Source organism: Oryctolagus cuniculus, chromosome 19 (assembly GCF_051225735.1).
Source record: "Oryctolagus cuniculus isolate XC-2025 breed Fujian yellow rabbit chromosome 19, ASM5122573v1, whole genome shotgun sequence".
Taxonomy (NCBI): Eukaryota; Metazoa; Chordata; class Mammalia; order Lagomorpha; family Leporidae; genus Oryctolagus; species Oryctolagus cuniculus.
The window spans coordinates 68,536,641-68,561,254 of NC_142885.1; the positions used below are offsets into that span (position 1 = coordinate 68,536,641).

General features: G+C 49.2%; 1 protein-coding gene across 7 annotated transcripts in view; it reads right to left on the bottom strand.

Moving 5' to 3' along the window:
- Positions 1-42: 42 nt before the first annotated feature.
- HMOX2 (heme oxygenase 2) overlaps positions 43-24,614 on the bottom strand; it is a 41,015-nt gene continuing 16,443 nt past the window's right edge. For 5 of the 7 annotated variants that reach the window (XM_089320623.1, XM_051836135.3, XM_089320622.1 and 2 more), the window contains 5 exon segments: positions 5,677-5,786; positions 2,268-2,385; positions 1,368-1,859; positions 395-521; positions 43-307 (listed from right to left, as the gene is read on the bottom strand). In XM_089320623.1, the coding sequence (XP_089176749.1) occupies positions 180-307; positions 395-521; positions 1,368-1,859; positions 2,268-2,385; positions 5,677-5,786 (975 nt within the window). In that variant the 3' untranslated portion in view covers positions 43-179. 7 annotated transcript variants of the gene reach the window in all.

A 24,614-nucleotide genomic window follows, 5' to 3' on the forward strand; every position in this document is an offset into this window, starting at 1 on the left:
TGCGGCATCAGGTCCACAGAGAGGATGCTATTAGGCAGAGGCTCGAGCGACTGGCTTTTATTGGTTGCTTATTTTAATCCCAGCATTTAAAAAAGTCACCTGAGGTGTTAGTTTAGTCAGAGGTGGAGATGGGCCAGTGGTCACCTGGAAGGAGGCCCCAGTGTGGCGTGACAGGTCCTTCACATGTAGTACCAGGCCAAGAGTCCTGCAGCCAAGGCCACAGCGGCGGCCAGGACCAACTGGAGGCTGGGCTTCCTCAGCACAGCCATGGCTGCTCGGAAAGGGCAGCTGCTGCCCTCCAGGGCACCTGTGTGGCAGCACCAACAGAAGACAGTGTCAGTGGGGGGCCACTGACGCCCCGACCCCAGCCGGAGGGCTCAGGACACAGACCTACCGTTGACTTGCCCAGCAGCATAGTAGGGGCATTTGCGCACATCTCCTTTGCCGTCGTGCACGGGGATCCTGTCCTCCACAGTCTCACTGGCCGGTGCAGAGCCAGCCTGGTCCAGTTCACTGAATATCTGAGGAGCAGAAGAACCGAGCCGTCAGCAGAACTCTCCCCAGTTCTGAGGGCGCTTGCTCAGGAGCACCAGCTAGCCCGCGGGCAGCCCCCTGGTGGGCAGCGGTGGCCGCCTCCAAGGCACAAGCTCTGGGCATGTGTGGCCACCACACCCATGCTGCTAGCACAGGCCTCCCCGGACACTGACCCGTGCCCAGCCTTCTCTAAGAGCCAAACATGAAAAAAGGGTGCTGCGGCTTCACCCTTGTAGCTGCTGGTGGTTTTGTAGGAAACACTGAAAACCTCGGCTGCAGGAGGAGGAGACTGCAGGACAGCAGACGCGTTCTTGGGAGGCCACAGCGGAGGGCCGCTGGGTCTTTGGTCAGCCTGGCACTTCACCCATCACAGCCACTTCCCTTGTCCCTGAGGACTGACCGGGGGCACAGGGGACAGTCGGCCTCTCTAGGCTTCACTCCATCTAAAAGCTACATATAAACCGTGCTTACCCTCCGTGGTGACTCTGCCCTTCCCTCAAATTAACAAGCAATTTTGTCAAAAGGAGGAAACTCCCTTCCTCAAGACCAGTATCTGCGATGCTGAGAGGGAGGCGAACAGCTCCAGTGCCCTAGACCCCTTCACAGGCTGGGGGCCTCACCCTTCCCAGAACCCTGCCCACAGCCATCTGCCACAGCGGGCTGGAGACACATACTGGGCTCGTGCCTTTGGGTGGCCGACTTGGCTCCCTAGCCTTTTGCGCCACTGCAGCTCATCTGTCCTAATGGCACATCTCGCCCCGGCAGTTCTGGGTTTGTTCAGTGTCCAGCCTCCCTCTTCAGCCAGGGCACCCAGAGCTGGCCCCCACCAGTACCTGCATATTATATTCAAATGCCTTGTTGGCCTCCTCCACGATCCTCTCTTTGGTCTTCAGGTTCAGGTCCAGAGCATTCATCCTGGCCCGGTAGAACTGCTTGAACTGCTGGGCATTGTCCACGTTCTCAAACAGGTAGAACTGGGTCCCTTCTCCTGTGCTGGGGAGCTTCAGTGCCCGCTGGGCCACCTTCTTCAGCACTTGGCCCCCTGAGAGGTCCCCCATGTAGCGGGTGTACGCATGGGCCACCAGCAGCTCTGGCTCATTCTGCCCTATGTAGTGGATCCGCTCTACGTACTTCTGGGCAGCCTCAGAGCACTGCACCTGCTCCTCCCAGTTCTCACCAAAGAAGTACTCCATGTCCTTGGTCAGTGCCTCCTTCCGGTGCAGCTCCATGGGGAAGTACAAGGGGGCAAAGGCTGGGTGGTCCTTATTGCGGTCCATTTCTTCCTCCAAGGCTGAATATGTGAAGTAAAGTGCGGTGGTGGCCAGCTATTGGGGGGAGGGAGAGACACTGTTGGAATGTGCTGCAGGTTGGCCAGCAGTGCCCAGACTCACCGTGTTTGAACAGCTACAAAGGAGCAGGCAACACGCACCATCTAGCTCCTGAAGACCCAAGCCTGACTCGTTTTAATACAGTGAATTATTTAACATGCTCAGGAAGCTTTCGTGTCACAGGAATAACATGGTGAATTATTTGGGATATGGATGCTTTTGTTTCCTTTATGTCATTATGTCATTCCACTTAAGCCATGAGGAGAGGCACAGCTTACTGCCCAGAAAGTATGGAGCATGAAGAATGGCCCAGTTGCTCCCTTAGAGCAATTCCTTGGGACTAAAGTCCCCAACCTGACCCTGTGAGGCTGGAACCCACCCGCATCTGTGACTGACGGCACAAACCTTAAATATCTCCTTCTTAATGTTGCCTTTCAAGAAGTCCTTGACAAACTTGGTATTTTCTGCCCGGTCATGTGCTTCCTTGGTCCCTTCCTTCAGGAGCTCAGAGAGATCAGCCATTCTGTTGGGAGATGGGAATACAGGTGAGAGTATGTGACAGAGAAAATAAGAGTAAGTCCTTCCTAACTATGGGTGGAAAGACCAGCCAGTCCCCAAGGTGGCCACTTGCAGCTCAGACACTTCATTCCAGCACCAACAGCACAGCCTTGTCGGGGAGTGCAGGGTGAGCAGACAAGACAGTCTGTCCCAAGGACATGCGATGACTGGCCTGCTCCTCAAAGCACATGTACCTCGACTGGGGCAGGTGTTGTGGCACAGCAGGTTAACCACCACTTGGAACACCCACATCCCACATCGGAGTGCTAGTTTGAGTCCCAACCCCACTTTGGACCTAGCTTCCTGCTGGTGTACCTGGGGAGCAGCTAAGTCCTTATCACCCACAAGGAGAGCCAGGCTCCTGGCTTTAGCCCACTGTGACCATCTGGGCTGTGACCCCATGGACGGAAGATCTGTTCTTCCCAACCTCCTGCCACTCTACCTTTCAAATTTATCTTAAAAAAAAAAAAAAAAAAAAAAGAACCACTGGGGGGCCGGTGTTGTGGCATGGCAATTTAAGCCACCACATTCAATGCCAGCATCCTACATGGGGGCCAGTTCAAGATCCAGCTGCTCCACTGCTGACTCAACTCCCTGCTAACGGCCTGGGAAAGCAGCAGAAGATGGCCCAGTGCTTAGGCCCCTGTACCCAAGTGGGAGACCTGGATGAAGCTCCTGGCTTTGGCCTGGTCCCAGCCCTGGCCATTGCAGCCATTTGGGGAGTGAACCAGCAGACCGAAGATCTGTCTCTCCTCTCTCTGTAACTCTTTCAAATAAATAAGTTGGGGCCAGTGCTGTGGCATAGCAGGTAAGGCTACCACCCACAGAGCCGGCATCCCATATGGGCGCTGGTTCAAGTCCCAGCTGCTGCACTTCCAATCCAGATCTCTCCCATGGCCTGGGAAAGCAGTAGAGGATGGCCCAAGACCATGGGCCCCTGCACCTGCACGGGAGACCTAGAAAAAGTTCCTGGCTCCTGGCTTTGGATCAGCACAGCTCTGGCCATTGCAGCCAACTGGGAAGTGAACCAGTGAATGGAAGACCTCTCTCTCTCTGCCTCTCCTTCTCTGTGTAACTCAAATAAATAAATAAACCTTTAAATAAGTAAGTCTTTAAAAAACCAAAACACTGAATCATGCTTTGTCTCTGTGGCCACCTAGTGGCTGAAGAAACCACCTCTACTCCCATCAGTGTTCCTGGCTTCTATAGCCTGGCCTTTGGGAATGGCTCAGATGCTGCAGCCATAAAGGACTGTGATTGGGGGCTGCTACTGTGGCACAGTGACGCAGCGGGTTAAAGCACCAGCACTGTAGGCATCCCATATGGGTGTCAGTTCAAGTCCCGGCTACTCCACTTCTGATCCAGCTTTCTGCTATTGGCCTGGGAAGGCAGTAGAAGATGGCCCAAGTCTTTGGACCCCTGAACCTGTGTGGGAGACTTGGGAGAAGCTCCTGGCTCCTGGCTCCTGGTTTCTGCTCTGGCCGTTGCGATCATGTGTGGAGTGAACCAGTGGATGGAAGACCTCTCTGTAACTCTTTCAAATAAATAAATTTTTTTAGAAAAGAGGGGTGGGGACTGACTGTGAAGGCTGGGACAGTCCTTGGGTATGCTGCTGAACAAAATCACACAGGAAGTAAGTGTTGTTTCTGTACTTATAGAATGCTTCTGTGTGTACCTCACTACCTTTGCATCTGATTAACTGCATTGCTGGTTTCCATGGCAACAGAAATGAAGTTAATTAAGATCAGGAAGTTAGAATCAGAGAAAAATAGTATTTAACAAAGTCACATCATGTACATTTAAATTAGTTTCTTTTTAAAAAAAATGTTTTGGAGTAGAAAAAATATCAGGCGGCCGGTGCCGCAGCTCACTAGGCTAATCCTCCTCCTTGCGGCGCCGGCACAACGGGTTCTAGTCCCGTTTGGGGCGCCGGATTCTGTCCTGGTTGCCCCTCTTCCAGGCCAGCTCTCTGCTGTGGCCCGGGAGTGCAGTGGAGGATGGCCCAAGTGCTTGGGCCCTGCACTGCACCCCATGGGAGACCAGGATAAGTACCTGGCTCCTGCCATTGGATCAGCGCAGTGTGCTGGCCGCAGTGTGCCGGCTGCGGCGGCCATTGGAGGATGAACCAATGGCAAAAGGAAGACCTTTCTCTCTGTCTCTCTCTCACACTGTCCACTCAGCCTGTCCAAAAAAAAAAAAAAAAAAAAAAAAAATCAGGCTAAAGCTGTGCTTCTGAAGGATGGACAAGGTAGAAAACATGAGTGGCACCTGACCAGGTGTATGTCCACAAAACCCATGTGTTACAGCAAGGAAGACTCAGCCCTGTCACAATCCAGCCTCTGCTGGCTGCTTTAGATGAGCTTATATCACCCACATGCAATTATCAACAATTATTTCAAGGTATTAAAAAAAGAACTTTGCCAATGACAGGGTTATTACAACAAACTAAGAACAATGCAGAACAGTCCCCAGTAATCTGAGGCTCAAAGAGAATTGGCTCTGGCCCCCAGTCAGAATTGCCTCCACATTCACACCAGTGGAAGGCACCATGAATGGAGCCAGCTTTGCCACTGATAACCCTTTCTCAGCCCAGATGAAAGAACAGCTATTTTTATTGATGTGAGAGGCAGAGACAGCTCCATCTGCTGGTTCCCAGCCAGCAGATGGGAACTAAATGCAGTTGGCTGGTAGGTACCCAACTACTTGCCACCATCTGTTTGCCTCACCGTGTCTGCATCAGCAGAAAGCTGGAATCAGAAGCAGGCCCAGGGCTTAAACCCAGGCATTTCAGATATGGGATGTGGGCATTCTACTACTACGTGTAGACCCTGGGGGGCAGCAAGTAATGGCTCAAGTAACTGGGTGTCCCTACCCATGTAGGAGACCTGGATTGAGTTCCAGGTTTCCAGCTTCAGCATGACCCAGTACCTGCCACTGTGGGCACTTAAAGTGAGCCAGCAGTTGGGAACCCTGTCTCCTCTACCTGTCTCAAAAAGGAAAGGGAAGAGATGGGGGCGGGGAACAACTGTCGAATTCTATCACTTGGCACCTGTGCTGCCTCTGGTGAAGACATTGGAACAGGACAAATGAATAGAGTGCCAGCCAGCCAAGGGGCTGTATGCGCTTGATCGCTGCACAGCCCACCAGTATCCCAAGTTCCACAAGCCCTGACCCATAACCACTCTCGGGTGCCACTAGTAGATGAAACCAAGTGCTAGGTCCACCTGATGGGATGCAGCCAGCCCTCACTGCTCACCTGATGTGATTTTCCCCAAAGTTCTTTTCCTCCGGCTCGTCTACCCCCTCGGAGGTCTCCACTTCCGCTGACATTGTTGCCCAGTGGTTCTTGCTGCCCTCACTTTTGTCCTGTTGAGACACAAAGAGCTGATGATCCATCATGCATAGCAGACACGTCTCCAAACACCTGCCTGTTCTGCTCTCCTGAGCCAGCACAGCCAGGGAACACAGACACTCCGTGCTTTTCTTTACAACAGAGCTCGGCCACTACTGAGACCATATCAGAATATGGACAAAGTCTGAATGCAGATGGTAGATTAGACAATGAGCATTACATTGACATTTGCTGTTTTTTCTTATAAATGTATAGTGGTTATAGAAATAAAAGTATGTCCTTGTTCTAAGGAAATAAACAGGTGTTCAGAAGTACAGGGGTGCACTATCTTACCATCACCAGTTCACAAGACTGGCATGTGTAAGCAGGTGCACACATGCTAGGGTGACACGGTCAGTCAACAAAGCAGAGGAGCCAAATGCTGGTGTGAATCTGGGTTAAAGGTATAGAAGCGCTCTTTGTACTAATCTTTCAATTCTTTTCTGTACATCTGAAATTATATCAAAATAGTCACCAAAACATTTTTTTTAAGTCTTCCAACAGTTTATTAGAAAGAATGCAGACATTTAAAAAAATCCCACTGTCATGAACATAAATTGAGGTTTTCAGCCCTGGTATAAGCTGAACCAGAAAAAAAAAAAAGAAATTAAAAAAAAATTTTTCCAATAGTGTATTAACATTTTTTCTCTCATTTGCCATACTGACAGTGCAAATACAAATCTGGTCTAAATGTACAGACTCTTAAGCTTTCTTTGTCCTCTATGCTAAGAGATGTAAAAGCTTAAGGGCCAAACAATACCAAATGTATAGGCTTCAAAAACCATCTAAGTTAGGGCATTCACTAGTTTTAGCTAAGATACATCTGGAACACTGACAAGTGATCACTTACATAGAATAATGTGAAGTGAATTTTTTGAAAAATAAACTTTAGTGGAACACTCCTGAAGGATACACCAGAGGAACAGCTGGTTATCAGTTTAAGGTGTCAGCCAGTTTGTTTCAGCCTTTTTTGATTCCATGTTCTAAACCCTAAAATTTACTTATCTTTCCCTAAGCTGAGCACTTCCCATCATGTCAGTATCTATGTTATGAAGAAGAAGTAAAGGAGACTTAAGTGAAATGTTTTTATTTATCACAACTGCTGTATCAATTATCTAGGACCTCGACAGCTTCATGAAGTCTGGGAAATGTTCACGCATAAGGTCATTGCCTTAGCTGACTTAAAACTGCCCCATACAATGGAAATATCAACCCTGAGTGAAGCCTTTTAAAAAAACAAACAGGTTGAAAAATGGGTTAAAGGAGGCAAATACAGCATCCGCCTTTAGAGCTATCAACTCAGGAACTCTCTCAATTATGAAATTTTGCAGAGAATTCACTTTCTTTCTCAAATTCCAGGTGATGACTACACTCCTTATTTCAGATCCGGCATTCTTCCATCATCGCTGTCTTGTGAATCATCATTGCTCCATCTACTTCTGGCAAATCTCATCCTCATCACCACCCATGTTGTTCATCATCTCAGAGAAACGATCAAAATGCACCAGAAAGGCTTTTAAAAAGAAGCTGGGTGGGACCAGCACTGTGGCATAGCAAGTAAAAGCCGTGGCCTGCAGGGCCAGCATCTCATGTGGGTGTCATTCAAGTCTCTGCTGCTCCACTTCCAATTCAGCTCCCTGTCAACACATTTGGGAAAGCAACAGAAGATGGCCCAAGTGCTTGGGCCTCTGCCACCCACATGGGAGCCTGGGATGAAGCTCCTGGCTCCAGTGTGGCTCTGCCCTGGCCATTGTAGACACTTGGGGAGTAAACCCGTGGGTGGAAGATATCTCTGTCTCTCCCTCACTCTGTAAATCTTTCAAATTAATAAATAAATCTTTAAAAATAAATAATATGGGGCCGCCACTGTGGCGCAGTGGGCAAAGCTGTTGTCGGCAGTGCTGGCATCCCTATGGGTGCCGGTTCGAGTCCTGACTGCTCCATTTCTGATCCAGCTCTCTGCTATGGCCCAAGTCCTTGGGCCCCTGCACCCAAGTGGGAGACATGGAAGAAGCTCCTGACTTCTGGCTTAGGACTGACGCATCTCTGGCCATTTAGGGAGTAAACCAGTGGATGGAAGACCCATATCTATCTATCTATCTATCTACCTACCTACCTACCTACCTACCTACCTATCTCTTCCTCTCTGCCTCTCTATAACTCTGCCTTTTAAATGAATGAATGAATGAATGAATGACAATGCTTAGAATGCCTCCAAGTCACATCAGAGTGCCTGAGTTTGGCTCCACTTCCAATTCCAGCTTCCTGCTAATTCACATCTAGGGAGGCAGCTGATGCTGGCCCAAGTACTTGGATTCCCTGCCACCTCTGTGAGAGCCCTGGATGCAGTTCCAGGCTCAACCTGTTTCACCAGGCCCATCCCTAGTCATTGCAGGTATTTGGGAAATGAACCAGTGGATGGAAGATCTCTCTGCCTTTCAAATAAAGTGATTAAATAAAACCATCTAATAGTAAAAGGATTCAATAAAACACAACATACCTGCAGAGTTCCTACATCAGCACAAGTGCCTTGAGGGCAGCTGGTCCTGTCAGCCTGGACAGAGGACCCAGAACAGGAGGCACTGAAGCTGGGGTGTGCCACGCTGCTCTGAGCAGATCCACTTGACAGCCGTTCACAAGGGCATGGCAAGGCTGTGTCAGCTGCAAGTGAGTCGCCAAACAAGCAGACTGTCTCCAGCCTGCTCAGGGCTCTGCTGGGCAACTCCCACTGCCTGTTGCAGGGCTGAGACCTCGTCAGCCAGGGAACTACAGCCCACAGCACAACAAGCGCATCCTCCATCCCAAGACGCTTCTACTCTGACAGTGTGAGGGCATCTGGGGAACTCTCCAGATGAACAGTGTTACATAGCACCAGGAACTAATAACACCCAAAGACAGAACTACCAACACTGGGGCCTATCCAACCAAGTTGGATCAAGGAGAGAATTCTCTCTACCTCAGCCTGCATTTACCAGGCATTTTCTACATGCTCTACCCAGGAGCAGGTGCAAAGGGGAGAAAAGTGTAAGAAACAGTCCCTGAAAGTCACAGAGACTCACCTCACTGGTAACATACCAGTACATGTTCTTCTTGGGTTTCTTCTAGTACCTAGTTATACTTCCTATCTTTTGGGACATAACAACATTCAGTTTGCTCAACACAATCTTTCTGAACCTTCTCTCATCTTTAGTTTCAGCATCTACACGATGGGATTAATTACAGGAAGTTAAATGAGAACATGGAGAGTACAATGCCTACTATCTGGTGAGTATGCCATAAAAATCAAACCCAGACACTGACGTGAAATACAGGTGTTTTAACTGGCATCTTAACTGCTAGGCTGAATGACCAACTCTGTACTTGCATATTTTTTAAACAAGATTTATTTGAAAGACAGACTGGACCAGCACCATGGCATAGTGGGTAAAGCTGCCGCCTGCGCCACTGGCATCCCATATTGGCACCAGTTAGAGCCCTGGCTGCTCCACTTCCAATCCAGCTCCTTGCCGATGTGCCTGGGAAAGCAGGCACATTAGTACTTAGGCCCCTGCACTCACATGGGAGACCTGGAAGAAGCTCCTGGCTCCTGGCTTTGGATTGGCCCGGCTTCTAATCAGCCCAGCTCTGTCCAATTGTTGTGGCCACGTGGGGAGTGAACCAGCAGATGGAAGATCTCGAGCTCAATTGCTCTGTAACTCCGCCTTTCAAAAACAAACAAACAAACAAAAAATGACAAAGAGGTCTTCCATCTGTTGATTCATTCCCCAAATAGCCACAACAGCTGGAACTGGTCCAGGCTAAAGCCAGGAGCCCAAAATTCCTCTGGGTCTCCCATGTGAATGCAGAGGCCCACGTATTTAGACCATCCTCTACTACTTTCCCATGCCTGTTAGCAGGGAGTTGGACTGGAAGCAGGGCAGGCAGGACTCGAACCAGCACTCCAGTAGAGGATGCAGGTGATACATGCTGTGGCTTAAGCCAATGAGCCAACAACGCCGGCCCCTGTTCTTGTATTCTGACTGAAACTTAGTGATGTCTAAGAACACTCAGATAATAAACAAGAAAATATATAGGAAATAAAACCTTCCCTTGACTCCAAATCATACAATCACACAAAGAACTATATGGTGCCCAGCACAGTCCAGAAATGTGAAGGGGGCAGTTGTCACATGGAGAGAGATGAGGAGAGGCTTCCTGGATGAACCCAACCACAGATGGGACTCAGGACGGGGGCAGAGGGAGAGGGCCTCAAGATCAAGGGATCAATAATGAACAAAGTGTGGGATGTGGGCAGCTCAAGTGATGGCTGAATCCATTGCACCCCAACGCCTGCCTCTGATTTCTCATTTTAAAACTCAGCTATCGGGGCTGGTGCTACCACGTAGCAGGTAAAGCCTTCACCTGCAATGCCAGCACCCCATACGGGCACCAGTTCATGTCCTGGCAGCTCTTCTTTTTTTTTTTTTGACAGGCAGAGTGGACAGTGAGAGAGAGAGACAGAGAGAAAGGTCTTCCTTTGCCGTTGGTTCACCCTCCAATGGCCGCCGCGGCCGGCGCGCTGCGGCCGGCACACCGCGCTGATCCGATGGCAGGAGCCAGGAGCCAGGTGCTTCTCCTGGTCTCCCATGGGGTGCAGGGCCCAAGCACCTGGGCCATCCTCCACTGCACTCCCTGGCCACAGCAGAGGGCTGGCCTGGAAGAGGGGCAACCGGGACAGAATCCGGCGCCCCGACCGGGACTAGAACCCGGTGTGCCGGCGCCGCTAGGCGGAGGATTAGCCTAGTGAGCCGCGGCGCCGGCCAGCTCTTCTTCTGATCCAGCTCTCCGCTATGGCCTGGGAAAGCCGTGGAAGATGGCCTAAGTGGCCTTGAGTCCCTATCCCCACGTGGGAGACCCAGAGGAAGCTCCTGGCTCCTGGCTTCAGATCAGCTCAGCTCTGGCTGTTGCAGCCATTTGGGGAATGACCAGCAGATGGAAAACCTCTCTCTGTGTCTCTCCCTCTGTCTGTAACTCTACCTCTCAAATAAAAAAGAAAAAAAAAAGAACAAAGCCAGAAGTGGGACAGTTCAGAGATGGCATAAGGTTGCCCATAAGGACACAAAGTTCTGTGTCCTTCCAAAGGGCTGAAGTACGCCCTGACAGCTGTGGAATGAGTCCCACCAACACGGACCTTTCAAGGGCTTGTCTACGTGCACCTTGCTTTACAGACTTTTAGGAACAGCGGTGCTGCGCACTCCTGGAGATCAGAGCGCTCAGAACTGTCTCTATCCACTCAGTATCCTGGCAGCAGAGAAGCATGTGCTGGCATGGGAGCACTGCCCCGAGGAGGGAGGAGTGTGATAAAAGGTCCCGGAGCCTCTAAAGAGTTGATAGACATATGGCCACTTTAAGGACGTGCTCCAGGAACCAAGGACTGCAGGCCCCATGATGCTTACAGGTGAAGTGAGGCAAAGACAGGACAGGAGTGGTCAGCTGCACAGATCACAGTAGCTTAGGTAAGTGTCCAGTCACTGCACCTGTCATGCCCCATAGGAGAGACTGCATGGATTCAATCTGATCGGCAGCTTTTTTTCTTTTCCATAGTAACTCTGGGAGAACGTAGTGTTGCTTAAGCAACAAGGCCTTCAGCTTCCCTTAAAAATACAGAGGGAAAAGGAAGGCTGGCTCTCCTGGGGCTGCACCTCAGCATTTTCATTTTCTTAGCAGCACAAACACTCCTGCCTTCAACCTTGCTCCTTCCTGCCAGCCCCTAATTCTGTCCTCCGCCAAGGGTGACAGAACTCTGGTCCCAGGGGGAAGGCCACCGCTGTGTTTTCCACTGGTATAGCCCGAGGACACAGAAAACATCAAGTTCTCAATAAATACTTGTTGAGTAAAAAACACCCAAAGGAAAAAGGGAGGAAGGAAAAGGTCTCATGCATACTACTAATAATGTGCAGTAAAAATAAATAAATAAATAAAAAAAAGCAGAAAGTAATCTGCTGTCCACTACTTTGACAGTTCTATACTCAAACATGATTTACCCACAAAGCAAAGATCATGGTTATTCCACTCTAAGCAGCAAGAACACTGGGTCCTCAAGGTGAGCTGGAATTACCATCTGAACAGAGTGGCGGACAAATGCTCCAGAAAGGCTCCGTGAGCACAGTGACCCCACACAGGGGGTGCCAGGGGAGGTGGCCATGCCTACTCCTGTGGCCTAGCACCACTTTTCAAGGGAGTGGCTAGGTAGTAGCTGTGGCACTCAGGCTACCTTGCAATGGTAGAAACAGAATTCTTCTCATTCACTGAAAAGCTACATATTCAAACAGTCTGGCTGATCTTTACACTTGAGCCCTTTTTTTATTTTTTTGCAGGATCCAGTAGCATCCCTAGAAAATTGGGGGTCAAATCAAACATAAAGCTTTTCTAGACTTCAACCTCTCAGATTAGCAAGAAGCTTCCCCCCACCACCAAAAACAAAATAAAAATTCTCAAAGATGCCAACATAGGAAATATACTTTAAGAAACATTAAGTCATCTGTACCAAAATAATAAATGCCCATATTATGATGATAGAATAAAAATTACAGGGTGGGCATTAGGGTGTAGTGGGACAAACTGCCTCCTGGGACACCCATATCTGAGTGCCAGTTCTAGTCCCAGCTTCTCCGAGCTTCCCATAAGCTTCTCTGTTAGTGGGAAGGGGAGGCAGCAGCACCTGCCACCCACACAGGAAACCCAGATGAAGTCCCCGGCTCCTGCTTTCCGCCTTGTCTAGCCCTGGCTGCTGCTGGCACCTGGGGAGTGAGTCAGCAGATGGAAGCATTCTTGCACTCACACTCTCCCCCTGTTATTCTTTCAAATGAAATAAAGAAATCTTGAAAAGAAAAAAAAAAATCACACAGCCTAACAACAGAGCATAGGACTGTTCAAACAACAGTACACGATGCAATCCTGGAGGCCGGTGCTGTGGTGTAATGGCGCTGTGGCCACCGCCTGCAGTGCCAGCATCCCATATGGGCACCAGTTCAAGACCCCACTGCTCCACTTCCAATCTAGCTCTCTGCTATGGTCTGGGAAGGCAGTAGAAGATGGTCCAAAGCCTTGGGCCCCTGCATCCGCGTGGGAGACCTAGAGGAAGCTCCTGGCTTTGGATTGGCACACTGCAGCCATTTGGGGAGTGAACCAATGGATGGAAGACCTCTCTCTCTCTGCCTCTCCTTCTGTCTGTGTAACTCTGACTTTCAAATAAATAAATAAATCTTTAAAACACACACACACACACACATACACACAATGCAATCCTGTTATAGCCAACATAGCCAATAAGCTGTGTTAAACACTACAACTAGTGCAAAAGTACCGTACGTACCTATAGTGACAAAGAAGGGAATCTAGAGAGCTACACAGACTCAGTGTTGTTGGCTTAGCCAACTGGCCGCTTCTTTTATATAAAGTGATTCATTTTTCTTGGAAAGAAAACGGGATGGAAGAATTAAAGATGGGAAAGGGAAGGGGATCAAAGAACTGGAGGAAGCAAACCCAGTGAGATCCCTCAGGCATTAACTAGTCAACAGGAAGTCCCCGAGCCCTGTGCTATTACAAACTGCAGAGAAGTCTCTCTCTACTATCTCCAGGAAACTGCCACCCTCTTTATAAAATCTACTCTACTGGCCTGTATTCCCACTTGCTCACCTGATCAGCTGTGTTTTTCTGCTGAAGATTTATTTATTTATTTGAAAGTCAGAGTTACACCAAGAAATAGAGAAATCTTCAATTTCCTGGTTTACTTCTCAACTAGCTGCAAAGGCCAGGGCTGGACCAGGCTGAAACCAGGAACTTCTTTTGGGTCTCTCATGTAGGTGGCATGGACCCAAATACTTGGGCCATCTTCTGCTGCTTTTCCCAGACCATGAGCTGGGAGCTGGACCAAAAGTGCAGCAGGGGCCGGCAATGTTGCATAAAGGGTTAAGCTGTCACCTGAAGCGCCTGCAGCACCAACAACCCATCCCCTGCTCCACTTTCGATCCAGCTCCCTGCTGATGTACCTGGGAAAGCAGATGAGAAAGGCCCAAGTACTTGGGCCCTGTACCCACATGGGAGACCAAAAGAAGCTCCTGGCTTCAGCCTGGTCCAACTCCAACCACGGCAGCCATTTGGGGAGTGAACCAGCAGATAAAAAACGTCCTCTCTACCCTAAACCCCTTTCTCTCTAACTCTGCCTTTCAAATAAAATAATACAAATCTTGGGGGAGAGGGGGGCACAAAAAGAAGAAGTGTAGCACCCAGGACAGGAACAAGCATGCATAAGGGATGCCGCCACTACAGGAGGCGGCTTTGCTACTTGCCGCAGTGCCTGCCCTATACCTTTCAATATATACATCTCTGTCTATGATTTCACCTTAACCACACCTGGACTGATATTCAGGACGGCCATAGTTAGAAAATTACGTATTATCTCTTGGGGCTGGCATTATGGTGCAGCGGGTTCAGCCACTCCCTGCAACACCAGCACCTCATATTGGAACACTGGTCTAGGTTCCAACTGTTTCACTTCCAATCTAGATCCCCGATGTTCCTGGAAAAGCAGCAGATGACGGCCCAAGTGCTTGGGCCCCTGCACCCACCAGTGGAAGAGCTCTGTGTCTCTCTCTCTTACTCTGCCTTTCAAGCAAATGAAAACAGATCTTTAAAAAAGAAAAGAAAAAATTTCTTTAAATATTTATTTACAATAAATAATACAAGAACCTCAAACTCTTCCTCTCCTGAATTCCACGATCTATTTCTTCTCTCTACACAGCTCCAAAGGCTTTTCACCATTCAGAAAAAAAAAAAAAAAAAGGGTTTTGGGGCTGGCACTGTGGCATAGTAGGCTAAGCCTCCACCTGTGGTGCTGGCATCCTGTATGGGCACTGCTTCATGTCCTTCCAATCCAATTCCCTGATAATGTGCCTGGCCCAAAAGAAAAAAAAAAAAAAAAAAGATGGCCCAAGTGCCTAGAATAGGCACTAGAATCAGTGCCTATATGGGATGCCAGCGCCGAGATGGAAGATTAACCTACTGAGCCACAGCGCGGGCCCCTGCTCTACGTCTGCTCCACCTCCCTGCATGGGAAAAGCAGGGGAGGATGGCCCAAGTTCTTGGGCCCCTGCACCCACATGAGAGACACGGAAGAAGCTTCTGGCTCCTGGCTTCACCCTGGCCCAGAGCTGGCCATTTTGACCACGGGGGCGGGGGTGGGGTGGGGGTGAACCAGGAAATCAAAGATGCTCTCTCCCTGTCTCTCCATCTTTAACTATGACTTTCAAATAAATATTTTTTAAAAGAAATTAAAAGTTATATGAGTGTTACAAAAAAAACTGAGACTGAATCCAGAGCTCATTCTGCATCACTGGCAACCACAGGAGACAGCATTCATTAGACACTATGGATGAGCATTTTAGACACTATCAGGAAGTCTGACAAAGGGCAGAAGCCCCGCTCCTGAACGCAGCCTGAAGATGCATGTCTTCTCTTTGTCCCCCACTACTGCTTTCACACCGTTCAAAGTCCAAATGTGGGTATTTCCCCTAAAACAATTAGACCTCAATCACTCCCTACACATGCAGATGAACCCGTTCTTACCACTGGCCGGTGCTAAACCACTGGCTGGTGCTACGGCTCTCTAGGCTAATCCACGGGCACCGGATTCTGTCCCGGTTGCCCCTCTTCCAGTCCAGCTCTCTGCTGTGGCCCGGGAGTGCAGTGGAGGATGGCCCAAGTCCTTGGACCCTGCACCCACATGGGAGACCAGGAGAAGCACCTGGCTCCTGGCTTCAGGTCAGCGCGGTGCGCCTGTTGCAGTGCGCCGGCTGCAGCGGCCATTGGAGGGTGAACCAACGGTAAAGGAAGACCTTTCTCTCTGTCTCTCTCTCTCACTGTCCACTCTGCCTGTCAATAATAATAATAATAATAATAATAATAATTAAAAAGGTAAACCACATAACCAAGGGCCAGTTTCGTATCCCATTAAGCAAATGGATATGCAGAGGAGACGTGACGTTTCCTGCTTTAGCAAACAGACTCCTGGCTGCTCCTGCCTTGCCCTGGGACCTCAGGGAGCCTCAGATGTCTTGTTGGTAGGGACAAGCACGGTGGAATTGCCAGCTTACAAGAACCACTTCTGGGCTCCCATTTACTGCTCATGAGTGCTAGAAAGTCAGCCCACCTTTGAGAACAGAAAGGCAGCTTGGCTGTGCATGACGGGCAAGGTCTTTAGGTCTACAAAGAGCTGGGTCTGACATCCAGAATCCAATACTCAGTAGCACATGGCAGTGGGTAACTCATAATCTCCTGAAAGTTGAGTTTCTCTCAGCCATAAAACAAGAGAAATAAAACTCTGCTTGATCTTCTCAAGTGTGCTGTGAGGAGTGAAGGATCTTTAAAGTGCGTGAAATGTAATGCGGTGGCATAGTGGCTAAAGCCGCCGCCTGCAGTGCCGGCATCCCATATGGGCGCTGGTTTGAGTCCTGGCTGCTCCATTTCTGACCCAGCTCTCTGCTATAGCCTGAGAAAGCAGTAGAAGATGGCCCAAGTCCTTGGTCCACTGTGGCAGCATGGGAGACCCGGAAGCTCTCGGCTCCTGGCTTCGGATTGGCACAGCTCTGGCCGTTGCAGCCAACTGGGAAGTGAACCAGTGATGGAAGACTTCTCTCTCTCTCTGCCTCTCCTTCTAACTCTGACTTTCAAATAAATGAATAAATATTAAAAAAAAAAAAAGAAATGGAATTCTGCCTCAAATGTTGACCTACTAAGAAGTTCCTGGCACAAATGAGCAGCTGGGTGATTCTGAAACAATCAATGAGGAAGCAGAATGTGAAATCCAGCAAATTCACAAATAATTCTACACAGGTCACGCTAAAGAACTTCTGACTCAAACCTCATTCTCAGGCAGTGTCAGGAAATGGAAACATCTGTTTTGCTAAGGTGAGACATGTGACCACCACCAGCTAAAATACCACACACTCATCAGGTGCCACCAGATGCCGGCTGAGCAAGCTGTTGAGAGCAACAGTGCTGAATCAGGAAGGCGCCTGATAGCAGAGGTCTCATAACACCCCGAGGAAATCACATCACTGGATAAACATAGGTCAGACATGTTCTGAGTACACACAATAAACAGCCTATGGCCTCCTCTAATCTCTGGCAGTGGGGCCAGCGTTGTAGCACAGTAGGTTAATCTGCTGCCTGCAACACCAGCGTCCATATGGGCACTGGTTCCAGTCCCAGTTGCTTAACTTCTGATCCAGCTCCCTGCTAACAGCCTGGGAAAGCAGTGAAGGATGGCCCAAGAACTTAGGACCCTGAACCCATGTGGAAGACCTGGACGAAGCTCCTGGCTCTTGGCTTCGACCAGCCCAGCCCCAGCTGTTGCAGCCATTTGAGAAGTGAACCAACAGATGGAAGATCTGTGTCTTTCCTTCTCTCTTGAAAAAAAAAAGAAAGAAACACACACACACACACCTCTGGCACTGCCACTCCTTAGGAAATCTTAGACACAAGCCACCTCCCTTCAATTTCAATCACTTGAGGATTCAGTTCCACACATCACTAAACAGATGACTACTAACTTCCTGATCAAAGTACTCTAAAGCCACCAGCCTCTTAGCAACCTAAAAAACTTCACTGGCTCAGAAGTCCAAGACTTCTGGCAGGCTTTTTCACTGGGGAGGGCGGGCATGTTCACCTCTAGCTCATTCAAATATACTTTGACAAGTGGTCAAAGCAGACACCAGGGAGGAAATCTGAAACACTGAAAAGAGCTCAGAGACCAGGCCTCCAATCAACCACGCTGGTGCAAAATAAAGAGTCTTCCTTGGGGCGGGCAATGTGGCATAGTGGGTAAAGCCGCCGCCTGCAGTGCCAACATCCCACATGCGTGCAGGTTCAAGTCTCGGCTGCTCCACTTCCAATCCAGCTCTCTGCTATAGCCTGGGAAAGCAGCAGAAAAAGGCCCGAGTACTTGGGCCCCTGCACCCGCATGGGACACCAGGAAGAAGCTTCTGGCTCCTGGCTTTGGATCAGCACAGCTCTAGCTGTTGTGGCCAATTGGGGAGTGAACCAGTAGATGGAAGACCTCTTTCTCCTCTCTCCTCTCTATCCTCTCTCTCTCTGACTCTCCTTCTCTCTGCGTAACTCTGACTTTCAAATAAATACATAAACCTTTAAAAAAAAAAAAAAAGTCTTCCTGGGGCCAGCCCTGTGGCATAGCCACTGCCTGCAATACCAGCATCCTATATGGACAACAGTTCAATTCCAGGCTGCTCTACTTGCAATCCAGCTCTCTGCCACGGCCTGGGAAAGCAGTGGAAGACGGCCCAAGTCCTTGGGCCCCTGCACCCACATGGGAGACCAGAAGGAAGTTTCTGGCTCCTGGCTTCAGACTGGCCCACCTCCTGCCATTGCGGCCATCTGGGGAGCAAACCAGCAGATGGAAGACCTCTATCTCTGTTTCTTTCTAATTCTGCCTTTCAAATAAATAAATAAATCTTAAAAAAAAAAAAAAGTCTTCCTACTACAAATGAAAAAAACACAAGACTCCTTCCCTGTTCCCTGAAGTCACCTCACCTTATCTGAGAGGCACAGTTCTCAGAGGGGTGAAGCCTTTCTAATCCCCTAAGGAACAAGAGGGTGGGGATGCCTTTAGGGGATAAAAAGGTCTCACAGCTGAGTGCACAGACGCCCTGACTGAATTCTGCAGTTTACCACAGACTACATGGAAACCGCAACTGCGGGCTACCGAGGCACCTGTCCCACACTGCATTTACCTGTGAGTGTGTAAAGGTTAACCCACGGCAGGTGTGATCCCATCATTCCTAACAGGCGCATGCTCAGGCTCCAAGTAAAGATTCAAGAGTTGCTGCTGCCTGTCCCCACAACACTCACCTTGGCTTGCTCAGATTATATAACAGCCCAAGAAGACTGTTCCCTGGTGAGGTGTACCTCTGCTAACAGGGACCAAAGCTGGAGCCAAAGGGTCAGATCATATGCCCCACAATTTGTTGCCTGGAAAGGTAGCCAGACCTGCCAGGCCTTGGTGGACAATGAAGCCAGGGGCTTCAGGGCTTCTCTATACCAAAGGGAGGTCACAATAGGGTCAGCACATCTCTATAGCACCCATCGTCATGGTTAACTACAGGGAAATACAGTATCTGATCTCAAGGACCTGGAAGTATGTCCATCATGTGTTGAGTATTTAAAATCTATAAAGACCTATCTTTCTGTCTACTAAAAATGTATTCTGCCTTAGAAATATTCTGCCTTAGTGTGATGGATAGGAGATATGGTAACATAAACTTTTTCATAAACTCTGGGGCAGGCACTTGGCACAGAGGTTCAGATGCCTCTTGGAATGCCTGCATCCCAAATCAAAGTGCCTGGGCTCAAGTCTCAACTCTACTTCTTTTTTTTTTTTTTTTTTTTTTTGGACAGGCTGAGTGGACAGTGAGAGAGACAGAGAGAAAGGTCTTCCTTTTACCGTTGGTTCACCCTCCAATGGCTACCGCGGCCGGCGCACTGCGCTGATCCGAAGGCAGGAGCCAGGTGCTTCTCCTGGTCTCCCATGCGGGTGCAGGGCCCAAGCACTTGGGCCATCCTCCACTGCACTCCCGGGCCACAGCAGAGAGCTGGCCTGGAAGAGGGGCAACCGGGACACAATCCGGCGCCCCTACTGGGACTAGAACCCGGTGTGCCGGCGCCACAAGGCGGAGGATTAGCCTAGTGAGCCGCAGCGCCGGCCTCAACTCTACTTCTGAGTCTAGCTTCCTGCTAATGTACAATAAGGCAGGCAGCAGGACACTGCTCAAGTATCTGGGTCCTTGCCACCCACACGGAAGACCAGGATGGAATTCTCGGCTCCTGGCTTCAGCCAGGACAAGCCTCAGCAGTTGTGGGCCTTAAGGGAGTGAACCAGTGGATTGAAGATCTCTGTCTTGGTCTGTCTTTCAAATAAGTTTTCAAAATTAAAATTTAAAAAGGAATGGCTAATTCTCCGCCTGCGGCGCCAGCACCCCAGGTTCTAGTCCCGGTGGGGGCGCCAGATTCTGTCCCAGTTGCTCCTCTTCCAGGCCAGCTCTCTGCTGTGGCCCAGGAAGGCAGTGGAGGATGGCCCAAGTGCTTGGGCCCTGTTACCCACATGGGAGACCAGGAGAAGCACCTGGCTCCTGGCTTCGGATCAGGGCAGCTCACCAGCTATAGAGGCCATTTGGGGGGTGAACCAACAGAAGGAAGATCTTTCTCTCTGTCTCTCTCTCTCTCACTGTCTAACTCTGCCTGTCAAAAAAAAAAAATTAAAAAGGAAAGCATCCATAAACTTTACTGTTGGGGCCAGCTCTATGGCACAGCAGGTTAACAGCCTGGCCATAAGTGCCGGCCTCCCAAATGGGCACTGGTTCAAGCTGGCCGCTCCACTTCCAATCCAGCTCTCTGCTATCGCCTGGCAAAGCAATAGAAGATGGCCCAAGTGCTTGGGCCCTTGCACCCACATGGGAGACCTGGAAGAAGCTCCTGGCTCCTGGTTTTGGATCGGCACAGCTCTGGCCATTGCAGCCATCTAGGGAGTGAACTAGTGGATGGAAGACCTCTCTCTCTCTCTCTCTGCCTCTCTGTGTAATTCTGACTTTCAATTAAATAAATAAATATTTATTAAAAAAAAAAAACTTTGCTGTTAATAACAATTACCTATAACACACTTGATGACCATGCTTACAAGGCAGAAAGTCAAAGTGAAACAGTGATTACTTAGCAAAATGACCTTAAACTAACTTTTGTAGACATCCCAGCTCCTTGAAGCTTTCCAGGATTCAGAGCACAGTTAACAGACTGTCATGCATCACTCTGCATGGCCTATGTGTGACATCTCCACAGCCATGCTCTCTCCTTTCCTCACCATATGAAATTCCCAGGACAACGCTTTCTCTTCACAAGTCACCTGGTGCTAACTCAGTATCCATATAAATGCCTACGTGACTATTAATTTAGATACAGATCTAAGTGTTTTGTATTTTAGTATACACCCTATGACATGAGGACTGAATCCCTACATCCTGAGAGGTTTTTTGTTCTTATTTGAAGATTTTATTTATTTGTATGGCAAAGTTAGAAACAGAGGTGTGGGTTGGGGGAACAAAGAGAAAGAGAGAGAGAGAGAAATAGAGTCTTCCATCCGCTGGTTCACTCCTCAAATAGCCGCAACAGCCGCGGCTCGAACAGGCCACAGCCAGAAGCCAGGAGCTTCTTCTGGGTCTCCCAAACAGGTGTAGGGGCCCAAGGACTTGGACCATCTTCCACTGCTTTCCCAAATACATTAGCAAAGAGCTGGACTAGAAGTGGACCAGCCGGGGCCAGCACCACGGCTCAACAGGCTAATCCTCCGCCGTGTGGCGCCAGCACACCGGGTTCTGTCCCGGTTGCCCCTCTTCCAGGCCAGCTCTCTGCTGTGGCCAGGGAGTGCAGTGGAGGATGGCCCAAGTGCTTGGGCCCTGCACCCCATGGGAGACCAGGAGAAGCACCTGGTTCCTGCCTTCAGATCAGTGCAGTGCGCAGGCCGCAGCGTGCCAGCCGTGGCGGCCATTGGAGGGTGAACCAACGGCAAAGGAAGACCTTTCTCTCTGTCTCTCTCTCTCACTATCCACTCAGCCTGTCAAAAAAAAAAAAAAAAAAAAAAAGAAGAAGAAGAAGAAGAAGAAGAAGAAGAAGTGGACCAGCCGGAATTCCAATCAGCATCTACATGGGATGCTGGCTCTGCAGGGGGCGGCTTATCCCACAGCACCAACACTGGCCCCATCTTAAAGTTTCTAGAAGACAGATCCAGTAAGTCTGGTAGCCAGCAAATGCACAGAAGTACTTTTGGCCCAGCACAATTCTTAACCTGCTGATACAACATACAAGAACCTGGTGAAACATACTGCTGACCTGTGGTTCAGTACTCACAAATGTAAACTAAGCTAAAGGCAGCCAGGGAGAATCTTGGCCACTAGAGACCAAGGGGCAGCACATGTAAGTAGTTAAGGTGCAGGCACCAGGCAGGCACAGCTTAGAGCAAACCCTGGTTCTGCCAGTGTATCAGCTGGATGGTCTTGGGTCAGCTACTTAATTTCTCAGTCCCTTTTCATCTGTAAAAGACAGTACTACCAATTCTCTAAGGTAGGTATAAGAACTAATGGGGAGTTACAGAACTATAACATCATATAGAAAATGTCACTTAAATGTAAACTTAAGGACAGGTGTTATGGTCTTGTCAGATGAGCCACACTTGGGAAGCCTGCGTTCCATAATCAGTGATGGTTCAAGTCCCGGCTACTTTGCTTTCAATCCACCTTCCTGCTAATGCATCCTGGGAGACAGCAGGTGATGGGCTCAAGTACTTAGATCCCTGCCACCTACATGGGAGACCAGGATGGAGTCCCTGGCTCCTGGCTTCAGCTTGGCTCCGCCATGGCTGTTGCAGCCATTTGGAGAGTGAACCAGTGGATGAAAAGCTCTGTCTCTTGGGCCGGTACTGTGGCGCAAGGTAAGCCTCCACTTGCAGAGCTGACATCCCATATGGGCATTGGCTAGAGTCCTTGCTGCTCCACTGATTCAGCTCCCTGCTATTCTGCCTGGGAAACTAGCAGAAGATGGCCCAAGTCCCTGGGCTGTTGCACCCACATGGGGTACCCGAAAACATTCCTGGCTACTGGCTTCGGCCTGGCCCAGGGCTGATTATTGAAGCCATTTAGGGAGTGAACCAGGAGATGGGAGATTTCTCTCTGTTACTCTTTCAAATAAATTAATTAATTAAAAAAGAAAAGATCTTCTGCGAGTGAGATCCCAGTGGAAAGAACGGGGCCATCAAAGAAGGAGGTACCTTTCTCTGAAGGGAGGAGATAACTTCCACTTTGACTATGACCCTGTCTGAATAAGATCAAAGTCGGTGAACTCAAAGGCTTCCACAGCCTTGGCAACTCATGACTAGAGCCTAGGGTGATTACTGACACCATAAACAAGAGTGTCAATTTGTTAAGTCAACAACAGGAGTCACTGTGTACTTACTCCTCATGTGGGATCTGTCCTTAATGTGTTGTCCAATGTGAAGTAATGCTATAATTAGTACTGAAACAGTATTTTACATTTTGTGTTTCTGTGTGGGTGCAAACTGATGAAATCTTTACTTAATATATACTAAATCGATCTCCTGTATATAGATAATTGAAAATGAATCTTGATGTGAATGGAATGGGAGAGGAAGCGGGAGATGGGAGGGATGTGAGTGGGAGGGAAGTTATGGGGGCGGGGAGCCATTGTAACCCATAAACTGTACTTTGGAAATTTATATTTACTAAATAAAAGTTAACAGAAAAAAAAAAAAAAGATCCGTTCCCCTCTCTCTGTAACTCTACCTTTCATATAAAATAAATCTTAAAAAAAAAAAAAAAAAAAAAACCTGGGTGGCCAGCGCCGCGGCTCAATAGGCTAATCCTCCACATAGCAGCGCCGGTACACCAAGTTCTAGTCCCGGTTGGGGCGCCGGATTCTGTCCCGGTTGCCCCTCTTCCAAGCCAGCTCTCTGCTATGGCCCGGGAGTGCAGTGGAGGATGGCCCAAGTGCTTGGGCCCTGCACCCCATGGGAGACCAGGATAAGCACCTGGCTCCTGCCTTCGGATCAGCGCAGTGCGCCGGCCGCGGTGGCCATTGGAGGGTGAACCAACGGCAAAGGAAGACCTTTCTCTCTTTCTCTCTCTCTCTCCCCATGTCCACTCTGTCTGTAAAAAAAAAAAAAAAACTGGGGCCAGCACTGTGGCGTAGCAGGTAAAGCTGCCGCCTGCAGTGCTGACATCCCATATGGGTGCCAGTTCCAGTCTGGCTGCTCCTCTTTCCATCCAGCTCTCTGCTATCACCTGGCAAAGCAATAGAAGATGTCCAAGTCCTTGGGCCCCTGCACCCACATGGGAGACCCCGAAGAAACTCCTGGCTCCTGGCTTTGGATCGGCACAGCTCTGGCTGTTGCAGCCATCTGGGGAGTGAACCAGCGGATGGAAGACCTCTATCTATCTCTATCTGCCTCTCTGTACAATTCTGACTTTCAAATAAATCTTAAAAAAAAAAAAAAAAGGATGTGGGGCCGGCACAGTCGCATAGTGGGTAAAGCCGCAGCCTGCAGTGCCAGCATCCCATATGGGCACCAGTTTGACTCCCAGCTGCTCCACTTCCGATCCAGCTCTCTGCTATGGCCTGGGGAAGCAGTAGAGGTTGGCCCAAGTCCTTAGGCCCCTGCACCCATGTGGGAGATCCTGAGGAAGTTCTTGACTCCTGGCTCCAGATCAGCACAGCTCCAGCCACTGCAGCCAACTGGGGTGTGAACCAGCAGATGTTCGAAGGCCTCTCTCTCTCTCTCTGTCTCTCTCTCTGTAACTCTTTCAAATAGATACATAAAAAAAAAAAAAAAAAAAAAGGACGTGACTCTAATACCCTTGCCAACACTTCATCAGTTTACAGAGACAAGATGTGACTGATTTTAGTACTATGCTTCAAACAATTCATCACACATTCATCAAATATCCTTTACAAAAATTTTTAGGGAAACTCAGTGTCTACCAGAAAATGGAAGAGGCTGTTACTAGGTGGGGCAACGTGGCACTGTTCATAGATGAAAACGAAAAAAGACACAGTACCTTTCTGGTAATAGGCCCAACTCATATTTGGATCACTGGAAGCTAAAACTTTTTTTAATACTTATTTATTTGAAAGGCAGAGTAACAGAGGGAGAGGGAGAGACAGAAAGATCGATCTTTGATCCACTGGTT